The sequence below is a fragment of the Neopsephotus bourkii genome, unplaced genomic scaffold (genome assembly GCF_033783945.1).
Source record: "Neopsephotus bourkii isolate Nb327-2 ecotype Australia unplaced genomic scaffold, CSIRO-AGI_Nbou_v1 NB_1234, whole genome shotgun sequence".
Lineage (NCBI taxonomy): Eukaryota > Metazoa > Chordata > Aves > Psittaciformes > Psittacidae > Neopsephotus > Neopsephotus bourkii.
Genome location: NW_026901719.1, coordinates 4,238,526 through 4,250,819, shown reverse-complemented (window position 1 = coordinate 4,250,819; position 12,294 = coordinate 4,238,526). Strand labels below are relative to the sequence as shown.

Sequence of the window (12,294 nt, the reverse complement as noted above, 5' to 3'; positions counted from 1 at the left end):
CTTCCAAACAGAGGTCAGTACTGGAAGAGTGTGGGAACAGGGTAAACATACAGAGAAATTCCTGCATTGAGTCTTCACAGCCTCTAGTAATTTTGAACTTTGTGTTTAATAACTCTAATGGATTTTCCTCATCAAGTAGTCACATTTCCACTGCATGTAACACATCAGCATCTGTAACTCCTGTGAAAGTGTTCCACTCAATGGGATCGCACATAGTGGGAAGGAGTTAACCTCCCTTTGTTTTGAATATGGTACCTGCTAATTTCCTCTGTTAGCCTTTAATTTTTATTACAGGAAGAGATAAGGAGTCCTCCCTAACTACCTTCTCAGTGCCTCTCCTGGTTTTATAGACTTGTGTTAAATCACCTGTGTGAGTCAAGTCTTTCCAGAGTGAGGGATCTGTTCCATTGGTATGATCATTGTTGGTGACTTTCTGTCTTTTTCAGTTCCTTTAGGGACTGAGGTGGGTTATGTGTGATGGGGAAAGGAGGCGAGGACCACACACAATGATCTACATGTTGAATGGATTTATAAAGCGTTTAGATAGTGCTTTCCATTGCTCTCTATTGCTTTCCAAAGTATTAACAGCTGTGTGTTTCAAAGCCCATCATTTCTGTCTAGTGTTTTTTCTCCAACTGTGTAATTTTACTTTTATCTGAACTGAGTTGCTGTCTTTCCCCTTTTCTGGATTATCTCTGAATGTGTAGAGAACGAGAGTCTTTTCTAGATCCCTGAGGGACACCACTGGTCACCACAATGAAATCCTATCTTTGCTTTCCTGTATTTTAATCAGTTACTTACCAAGTCAATATTTTCTATAAAAAGATGATCAATAAACTCTTTTTAATGTCATGTTTAGATGTTAGTGTGCACTCAGGTGACAATTTCAGTCTTCTTCAGGAGCCAGGGCCAGCAACTTTTTTATTTGTGTGTTTTAATGAAAATTGCTGTGAATTGGCCGTGAAAAGTAGAAGATGACATACTGGATTTGCATAGAGAGTGTTGTATTTCTCTAACATCAGCAGGTATGGATTAGATAAATTTATTGGTAGATCTAGAGAGAGAGAGAAAGAGAGATAGAGATAGGTAGGTAGGTAGGTAGGTAGATAGATAGATAGATAGATAGATAGATAGGATAGATAGAGGTATGCCAGAGGTACTCCAAGCTTGCCATTTTGTCTTTATGAACATTCAGAACCCCATAAAACATTCCTTGTCTAGGCTGGTAAGTGATTTTCTAGGAATTTATGTCATTTCCAAATACTTTTGGGTGTAATTAAGTAAAGCTCTAGTAACTTCACTAAATATTTCAGAAGTTACATTTATTTTTAAAAATAAAGTAGTTTTTAATTAAAGCAAATGTGACTGTTTCTTAAGTATTCAAAACATTTTTTCTTAGGCTTGATACAGTCTAAGCAGTTCAGCTAATGAGAAGAGGTAGCTTTGCAGGTTTTATCAACTGTAAAAACATCAGAAGAATGATCATTGGTGATGAATCAGAAAACAAAGTCCCATCAAAATCACATTTTGTTCTCAAATTTCCCTTGTTTGGGACTTCTGTGCTATTTCCTTTACTTTGTTTACTTGCTGGCTTGCCTGCCTGCTTGGATTCCAGTGCCATGACAGTGGATGACAGATACAGTAATTGTAAGATTCTCTTGACACTGAGTACTCTATTTCTAGGGCACCAAGTGTTGTGTAATGTGGTCACAACATGTTTACTATTCTCTGGAATGAGAATTAGAGTATTATAGTAGGAGTTAGAGTGACATGCTATTTTTCTTCCCTTTATTTTTTCTTCTGCATTCAAGAAGTAACTTTTGTATTCGGTAAAAATTTATCCATTTCTTTGTGAACACTAGAAAACCTTATTCCCCCAGATATCTTTAGTTTTTTCTGCATATGCATTCTAATTCAAAAGCTTTTAACATGCAAACAGAATATACTTCTTGACTAGTTGAATGTTACTTTCCTCTAAGGCAATACTGGCCTAGTAGCCAGTTCTTGGAGGACTGATGTTCATGAACAGTTACAGGGCCTCCACTTCTTCACTGTTCACTTCAGAAAACTTGTCTCCTTTGTCCAAAATGGACAACTATGGTCAGAGTCATGCTGATGGCTGAAATTATGTCACTTGTCGAGGAGCTCCAAAAGGATGAAGGCTTTGCTCTTTTGCTTTGTAAGAACAGGATGCTATTTGGAGGGACGTCTTTTATTTAGAGATCCGTTGATTTTGTTGGCCAGTGTTCATATGGCTTTCACAGCACCTAAGTATTGGGTTTTGCAATCTTACTGTGCAAGGGTAAAATATTTCACAGGTAAAATTTTTTCAAAAGAAAGAAATATTTGTTTGCTAAGGTATGCTGTAATTCAGAAAGCCTGTGTTCATCCAAGTCAAAAGTCATCTCGTATAGACATTAGCTGGAAAAACTACATGTAAGTCTGCTGGTATATGGATTAAATGTGAAAATGTGGTATTTTCCGACTGTCCAGTAGAAGGTAATATAGCTCAACTATGTGCAAAGAAACTTTTAAGATGAAATTTAAAAATACATTTAATTGCTATGTTCTCTGCATTCTGTGAAATATTTGCCCCATAAACATCCCATTACTAAAGTTCTGTGGATGTGTGCCACATCTGATCCTGTGGTCAGAGTGCCCATTCCTTGTGGAAGTATTATCTGATATGTAGAGCTGAGTCCTCAAGTGTTGTTTGTATTTCATCTTTTGAATTATGTAAAGGCCAGCACTACTGCACCCTTGCCCTGAGGAGGGTCAAAATGTGACATGCTGGCACCATGCATGAACTTAAGCTGGTATAAATGAGCACTGCAACCTACAGTTGCACCTAAGCCCTACAACCATAAATTTTCCTGCCTCAGACCTACCCAAATGTTTGTGCAGCTGTTTAGTGAAGCAGATGACACTAAAACTCTCTCTTGTTCTTCCTTTCCTTCTGCATTACCTTTTAACATGGATCAGTTCCCTCCACTTCCTTGCAGATACACTTTTGTTATGGCACAGGGGAGGAATGGTGGCAGGAATCCATGGTCAAGTGTGGCGTTGTGGGGATGCGGCCGCCTTTGGTGGGTGGGCTTGGCCAATGACTGTGCTGTTCCCTCTCTCTTGCTCACAGCAAGTGAATTAGAGACACCCATGAGACACCAATTAGGAGACATCCTGTCTCTGTGCTCATACTCAGAGTAAACTAGGAGCAGGAAAATAAGACACATTTTGCTTGTCTGTGCTTGCAACAGTCTGGTTGTAATTGAGGACTTGATGAACACTTGTTTCCTGACCCGTTCATTAACCTAACCTAGTTTTAAGGAAATTACCCTGCATTGTGGTGGGAATGTCCTCCCAGATGATGTCAGTAGAAATGTACGTTGCTTGGGCAGCTGGGGCTCTCTCTATATTAGCCAGGGGTGAATTGGGCAGATGTACCTATCTACTTGGTATTAAAAAAATACTAATAATTGTCATTCAGGAGCATATGAATGGTATTTCTACCAAAGCACAGGTGGGTAGAAAGCAGGTACAGAGGAAGAAGCTATTTGAGATGACTGAAACAGTTAAATATGCAGGCAGACACTTTCGATAAGGAACTTTTGTTTTCTTTATAAAGGTTTCTTAAAATTCCCATTACCCACTTTGAAGTGCCGTATGGTAACCCTTTAGGAAAAGTGTTAACTCTGTCCTTTTCGGAAACCCCAGGATAGCAATACTTGATCATGCTGTCACAGAAAGTACTTTATGTGGAGTTGAATGTTAATACCATGGGAAAAACTGAAATCCTGAACATTTCTCTTATTTTGTCTTTGACAGAATAAGGGCATTTTGACATCTGGAAGGTTTTGGTGCTTATATATTTGGGCTTTTTAATTTTTTTTTAACTTAAGGTAGACCAGGTAGGATGCATTAAGGACTTATTGATGTTGTTTAGGCACTTGAAGCATATTAGAAAAAGAAAATAAATTTTGGCTTCCCCCTCACAACAGTAGCATTGTACATAGTCAGTGAGAAGACTGTTTATGCTACTGGTCATCCAGATTTGGATGATCAGTGGATCTAGTAACCATTTCTACTTCTTTGTAAAAAAATGTTCTCATTAACAAAATGGACTCTCAAAAATACATTAAAGAATACACCTTTTATATTGTCACTAATAGCGGCCTTGGGTTTGAATGTAAACCTATAGGCAAAAAATTTCTCATGCCTATAAATAGCATTAAAAAATACTAGTTGAATGTTAAAAGGAAGTATTTTTGTCAAAGAAACATGGCATATTTTTTCCCCTGACCTCATTGAGGTTTTCTGAAATCCTGCAAGTTCTCAAGGTACATAACTGCCTTTTCCTCTCCTATATAAACACCAGTGCATATTGTTATATTTTCACTATTCACGCTGACAGTGTTAAGCTTAAAAACATAAGTGTTTTCAGCTCATATAGCCCATTTTTATGAATTCTTTAATGTCTGATGTATTCCTTAAGAATATCTTCAAAGAGTTATATTTCAAGTAGCAGTGCCAAAATATTTTACCTAGGATAAAGAGCTCAGTACAGTATCCAGAATAAATGCTGATGCCGAGTAAATATTTTTTTCCTTATTTCTGAGTAAATAAGCTGTTGCTTTGAGAAGCCTGTATTTGTAAAGGAGAGTCAGAGGATGAGCACGTCCCTTTAGTGCAGAGAAGTATTACAAAAACTTCTGTATGAATCTCACTGGTGCACAAGTGACAATTCAGTTGGAATTGTCAGATTAAGTCTTCTAGAGACACAAGACCTAAACAACAACAACACAAAATCATGAAATACAATTTTAAAATATCCCTGAAGGAGGAAACCTGATCACAGGTCTATTTTTATTCCTCTTGTCAAGGTGGAATAGTTGTAGGGAAGGGCCGCAATGCCCTCAAGTGAGAAAACCTCATTAGTATACTGCCCATTACATGCTTTGCTTCTCATGTGTTGTTCTGTGTTGTTAGACTGCAGTTGAGCCAAAATACATAAATGAAAGGAAATGAAACTGCTTAGATTGTACAGTGACCCCATCCATGTGACTTTGTGTGCCACCTCAACCATTTCTGTAATCAGTATTAATTCAGTATCAGAGGAAACTGGTCTGCAGTGATAGGGGTTTGCAGTGTACCAAACTGCCAATCAAGGCCTCTTCTGCTAATAGAAGCTGTTATTTAATGCTAGAGTATCCTTCACTTGGCTTCATAAACCCAAGCATTAATACTTGCATGTTGCTGCTATTATCTGTCTCATCCCTCTGAATATCTGTACACCAAATCATGGTCATCATTCAATGCTTTTATCAGCTGTTTCTGCATCAAAAGGGCACTTCATCCTCTTTCATCTTTAGGATTCACTTGCCAGGCAGTTAGGGGGGTTTGTGTCTAACAGCTAAATAATCTAACTATACTCACCTTGCAGAAATAGTGGGAGCAAGATTTGGCCTGTTTTGTTGATACGTTCTGTCGTGTGTTGGGAGTCTGACTGCCACCATCTAGAAATTCGATTTGCGGTAATCAGCATATTGGAGGAGAATGAAGGGAAACTGAAACAGTACTCTTTAAAGAGTATCTCTGAAGCACAAGGCTAGAGATACACAAGGCAGAGGGGAATGTGCTGCTTGACAGCGTTCTTGCTAGGCACAAAAGCTGAGTGGAAGAGTCCATAGCATGACTATAGTAATTGATGAAGATATATAAGAATGAATATCACCAATTTTATTTTGTTGCAGGCATTTTGTCTTTTTTATTTTGTTGTTTTATTTTTGTTTGTTTACTGTTCTTTCGGTTTACCTGAGGTTGATTATTGCTGCTTGTAGTAGTCCTCTGTAAATCAGTTGTTTTTTTTTTTATAAAAGTAAATAAAAATTTGAACCATTTAAGGAGATGCTGTCAACTTAAAAATCATACTCAGTCTAGAATAAATGAAATGAATACTCCTTGTATGGACAGAAGTCAAGGGCTTTTCCCCATATGCCCTTCTTCCTGCTTCACTTTTGGTATTGAATAGCACCTTTACTTAAGTAATTTCATCCTATATTCAGTCCACTAATTAAACTTCTGTGAGTCTTCCCTGAAACTGTGTTAAAAGATTATGGTTTAAAAATGTTAGTAAACATTTTTAAAGGAAAATTTGAGCATCACATTATAATGAATTATCGTTTACAAAAAAACCACCCAAAACTAACACACATCCCCCAAACCTAAGTGCAGTTTACCTCTGTTTCTTAATGTCCTTTTTTTACTCCTGTATTTTGTATTTCTGTTACAACTTTTTATGTTGTCCAACTTTTAACTAAAACTGCAAGTTTTAAAGGAGCATAATTATTTTTTTTCAGAGTGTTGGGAAGAAATTACCTCCAGCCACAGCAACTCAGGAGCCAACAAAAATAGAAGTGGACAGCAGAACAAAAAGTAGGTTTCATAGTTTTTTTCCTTCATTGCACTTTGTGCTATTAAGCCTCTTAAAAGCAAGTTGGACATTTTTCTAAAAGACTGCCCTCTATATATGAAAAGCGAGGATAGAGATAGATATATTTAGGATAACCTTTGAGCAGGCAGTACGTAGAATGCTTTGTATCACAGAATTCTCTGAATTGTTTTTGCTCTGGTAATCCTACCTTGAATTTTCTACCACCAAAAATCAAATTAAATTACATGATCAGCCTCCATCCTGGAGGGCACATCGGAATTAATCAGAGTTGAAGATACGACTTCAGACTGTAGCTTGTAGGTAGGTCACAGAAAAAAATATCTCTGGTGTGAGTGCCTTTGCTTTTTTCCTGTCTGTTTCTTTCATTATGTAGCAGAAATCACCTGTGTGGGTGATACAGTTTGTATGGGGAATGAACAGTGTCCAAGAACTTCAGTTCTGGTTATGTCATTTCAATGCTTAGTAGACAAAAAGCAATAAATAAATCTTCTAGGCAGGTTTCAGTGCTGTTCTAGGGAGGCATATGTAACTAGCTTACCAAAACTCCTAAGTTTATATTCCCCATCGTTTGATTTTATTTATACAAAGTTACAACTAAATGTAATGGATTCTGGTAGAAAAGAATAAGGAAGAGAATTTAGCCATACCTTAGAAAAGAAACTGAGTATAATATAAAGTGTTGAGTTTTTAAGGTGTGCACAGTCTTCCTTCCCTGATGTGTTTAGCATTTTAGATAATTAGCAGGTAACACTTTTTTTCAGAACTGAAACATAAGACTTAAGAAGGCAAGCATTTGGAGGAGCAGACCAGGCACTGCCTGCGAGAAGTGTATCCTTATGACCTGGTTTTCCACATGTTTTCAGCTCAGACTTGCAACAGCAGTTTAAAACAGCTTTTAGTGAGTCCATTAGCTGCACAACACTAATTGACCTGCTGCATCCTTTTTTCTTGTTCCCCTGTTAATGGGACTCAATTGTCTTGAGGAAGTGAGAACTTGGAATACTGAAAAATGTGTAAACTGGTAGGGCAGGGCAGGGCTCCTGAACTGATGTGTTTTGAAATTACCTTTCCCAACCTGCAGCTTGAGGAGGTTAAGCTAGCCAGAGTGAAGGTGTCATCAGAAGGGGTAGTCCCATGGGGTTTTCCTGCTGCAGCACCATCCAGGCTTGTGTGGTAAGCTGGACTGGGAGACAGCTGCCTCTTTCCACAGCAGTTCATACTTCTGACAGCTGAAGCTGCTCACTGAATCATATCCAGGGCACTAGGGTTTCATTCTTTCACTGCTTAAAAACTAAAGTGGAAACCTTCTAAACGATATTTAGAGAAATGTGCCTTCTACAGTGACGTGTCTGGCTGACACAGAGGCAGTTCTCCATCAACACATTTGGGCTCTGATTGGTACTTGCTTCACCTTTTTGTTATTTCCCTCAGGTGTGCCATTTTGGTCAGAGAATTCCTCTTCTTGCCATCTATTTTTACCATGGTTGTGTGCAAATATCATTCAATATCCCTTTTGCAAGAACTAGTGAGAAGGGTGGGCTACTTACTTGTACAGTGTCTTCTACATGTCCTCTGAATTTTACCTAAACTTTATTATTTAGGATATTTTACCTTTCCTGGATTCTCTGGGGCCTCAGTAGAATATTTGGTATCTCTGTTCTTGCTTGGGAAAGAGAAACACATGTATGGGAAGGTCCTATATCATGTAGTTTAGATATAATAATGTGATTTAGATTCCCTTGGGTTTACTACTAGAGATGTATACTGCAAGAAACAGAGGAATTATGTTGGTAGATTTTCACCTTCCACCTATTTATTTCCATGAATAATGTTGTTATTCCCTAGTTTCAAATGGATAAAAAATGCAGTTGTGCTGTTGAAGAGCCTGCTGAGAGAGGAAACAGGGAGCAGTAACATCTTCTGTCTCTGCACACAGGAGATTCAGTATGGAGTGATGGTTGCTGACACTTCCCACATGTTAATTTGAGTCTGCTTTTTTCCTGTACCTTTTCAGATGCGATAGGCAGTGATTTGCAGCAGGGCACTAGATGTGCTTGCTGTTTGCTCTTAGTACATGCAAGATGGCCTAAGCTCTGCAATGGGATGAGCTCAGCAGTGGAAGAGTCAGAGCAGTATGTTCTATAGGTGCATCTCTCAACAATATGCTATGTAAATCTCCCTAAAAAAGTGGGCTTAAGGTTTTGGGAGATAAGCAGGTGACTCTTCAGGGCCAAAGAGGACTTTCTCTCAATGGGAGAGCACAGTGAAAGTACAAATACTTAAAGAGCTTAAGTAGTCTCTTGGAAAACATCACTAACATTTCAGGAATGAAAGAATGCATCTTTTAAGAGGGGAGAGCTGTTTGTTTTAGATTTGTGGGTGCCTAGACTTATAGGGGAGTTATTCTGCTGGTACGTTTCTGTCTCTCGTGTAGCTGGGATGGCATATGCATGCATATGTGTTTACAATTCTATCTCTGACATGATATGTATTGGGTTTTCTATGAAGTAGCTTGATTTTAGTTTAAGTGGCTTGTGGTGTAAGGGTTATATTGTAGAAAATATATATACATTTATATATTTGGATTCTAAAATTCAGCAGAGCAAAACCATCCATAATGATTGAGAGAGCTACTGCAGATTACTGAGATTGAAGAAAAATGGAGGAAAAATAAGCACATAACAAAACAGCAAAGGCAGTCAGTCACAGAGTGCATTGACCACAGCACTTGATTTGATTACTCCACTCACTGACTATTTGCAATTTGCTATTGCATAGGAATACCAAAATCCTAGCAAGCAACATATCATTTTGCTTGGTGGCAGAAGGTATAAGAAGTAGCTGAATCGGGATTAGTGGGGCCCTAGTTACTTTTGTTTCTGCTTTTTGTCTTGATGAAGTTTGGGGTTTTTTTACAGTTTGCATCTCATGAAGTTCTCTGAAAATATTGATTAGTGTAACCCGTCTATGAGTTTTGAGTGTAGCAATTAGTAGTAAAACCAGATTCTGCTGAAATAAGTGTTTGGATTTTTTTCATCTGGTTTGTGGTTTTGGTAACAATTACACAATTTCACTACATGTTGTACATATTATTCCGTTTCAGAAACATTTTATGAGTAATAATTAAAGAGAGGAATCTTAAGCTCAAGGAACACAATTTTCATGCTGCTTGTTTTCTTATGTAGTATTACTATTTGTGTCTATATTGATTGGTGTATGATTTAGACTTCATCAAGGGGGAAATATTTAATCTTCAAAAATCAGCTACATACTTTGTTGTTTGTTTCATTAAAGAAAAAAAAATAAAAATTCAGTTTCTGAAAACTTAAAAGGGTGAATCCAGCTCAGTGGTTAGCTTACCTGAGATGGAGGAAATCTTGCCATGGGGTGGAACGGTTCTTGCCTAACAAGAAGGAAGCAACAGCAGCAGAGTTAAGAAGAGGAAAGTGTGTCATTCTGGCCTAAGAGGAAAAGCAAATTCCAGACTCACTATCGCCTGTGAAATTTAACCTTGAAGGTATGTTTGTCTGTAGACTGCTGTCTTGAAAGTCACAGCTCATCCTAAGGGTCTGGCAGGAGGACAAATACAAGAGACATGCTTTTAAAGTGAAACACGGTCCACTGATACAGTAAATGGAGTTTGCTCAGTTCTGGTTTGCACGGTGTAATATTTAACCAGTCTCTCAAAATACAGTCAGATGAATTTACCTGCTATAGTATTGCAGGACCCCAATTCATATAGAAGGTCTGTACATTGACAGCAGTGCTTTACACTGCAATTGTACATGTATATCGAATTCCGTGGGTGAAATACAGTGCTTGCAATGGCCTAGGTAGTGAAGTAGCTGAATTCTGTAGGAAAGCCATCTCCTGCTGTCATTCCCCCTCTTTGAGGTAATGAAGGGGGGGAGAGGTGCTTGAGACAGTATAAAATATGCTGCATTTTGAACTTGGGACAGACTGTGGGATGTAAGGTGCTGAACAGAAAGAAGTGCATGTTAACTACAGCCATAAAATATCCAGTTCTTTCTACAGGATAGATAGCCCATTTGTAGTGTCTAGGATGGTTCTGACACTTTTTCCTCAACAGAGTGTGGGCAGTGACACATCACTTGTAATAAATATCTAGTTCTAGCTTTTTCTTCCAACTTCTGAGCTACAACGATGGTGCTGGGAAGGGGAATTGCATGTCACCCTCGGCTCTTGGGGTCTGTTAGAGAAGCTAGCAATGGCTTTGTTCTTCCAAAGGACGGGACTAGGAGGGGCATGGGCAGAGAAGATGCTTATTGTTGTGTCATCTTTGTACCTAGTCTAGTTGGAACAGTACAGTTCAAAATCACAGAATGTAACCAAGGATACGTATTTTCAAATGGGGTTATACATAGCCCAAGCCCTCTCAGTTCAGAATATGCTGGGCCAGAAGCTGAATATCCTACATTAGATCCAGCCTGTTTACGTTGTAAGGTTTATCTGCTCACTCAGTTCCCTGAGCAATGCCCATTCCTATGGCAGGTTGTTCTTCTTTGCTTTGCAGCAGCTGTGAGTTTACAGGGAGAGACTCTGTGGTGTGACCAAATAAAATATTGTTGAGTTAATAAATGCGAATGGAACAGCTCATGAGTATTGTCTTTTCTCCATCATTAATGTTTCAAAGTTGTCTGCTGTTGGGGTTTTATTAACAGGTATATTTTTTAAGATGTCTTCAGGTCAAAGGAAATAAAGAGGCTTCTTGAAGAGCCATCGATTGATGTATAAACCCAGCCGTGGATGTCAAATGTAAAAATAAGTTTTATCATCTATAGTTGAAGGATGCTTCATATTGGTATCTTATTTGAAGCTTTAATTTGATTTGTTCAGCCTGGAGAAGAGAAGGCTTTCGGGAAACCTTACACTACCTAAAAGAGGCCTACAAGAAAGATGGAAAGGGACTTTTTACAATGGCAGGTAGGGACAGGACAGGGGTTTTAAGTTGCAATAGGGTAGATTTACATTAGATATTAGGAAGAAATTGTTTACTGTCAGGGTGTTGAGATACTAGAACAAGCTGCCCAGAGAAGTTGTGGCTGCCCCATCCCTGGCAGTGTTCAAGGCCAGGATGGATGGGGCTTGGAGCAACCTGGTCTAGTGGTAGGTGTCCCTGCTCATGGCAGGGGGCTTGGAACTAGATGATCTTTAAGGTCCCGTCCAACAGAAATGATTCTATGACTCCATGATTCTGTTATTCCATGACTTAAATCTATTTGCCAGGCTTGTAATGGGGTATATATATTGTTTTGACCTTTAGTTTTTTGATCGTGTTTTTGTTGGGTTTTTTTTTAATTCACTTGGAAAAAACCCAAGTTCAACAAGTTCCAGTGTGGTCTTTGCAGTGCTGTGTCTGAAATTAATGTTTCCTTTTATCTTTTCCTCCTTCCTATCTAAACATAACTGCTGAAATTAAGGTCTTCTAAATCCCCTTGTGGTATTGTGCTGTGTTAAGGACAATTTTAGTACCAAAGTGACATAAGCTATTCATCTCTGCTTTTATTAATCTAATTTTAAGTTTCATATTACTTTGAGTCCTATTATCTTTGGTTTTACGTACTTGAATTGTGTTGGTCTATCATTTCCTTAGGAGAAGTTTGAAACTGACTTTGTCCAGTCACTCTAGACCGTTCCAGACCCAGCTCTGTTGCAGCGTGATCCACACAGTTCTTGTTAGGCAGAGGAACGTTTTGATTTACTGTATGTCAGTGCAAATTGCGCTCCAGAGGGACCTGGCTCTTCCATAGGTTGTGCAATGTATCTGTCACTGTGTCCTCCGTGCCCTGGTGGAGCCTCAAACACCCAAGTGTTATAATGCA

General features: G+C 38.5%; 1 protein-coding gene across 8 annotated transcripts in view; it reads left to right on the top strand.

Annotated features, from left to right (window-relative positions):
• Positions 1–12,294, top strand: part of SH3KBP1 (SH3 domain containing kinase binding protein 1) — a 226,209-nt gene that overhangs the window by 156,864 nt on the left and 57,051 nt on the right. For all 8 annotated transcript variants that reach the window (XM_061364578.1, XM_061364576.1, XM_061364577.1 and 5 more), the window contains one exon: positions 6,357–6,432. In XM_061364578.1, coding sequence (XP_061220562.1) covers positions 6,357–6,432 — 76 coding nt within the window. The remainder of the gene's footprint in view (positions 1–6,356; positions 6,433–12,294) is intronic.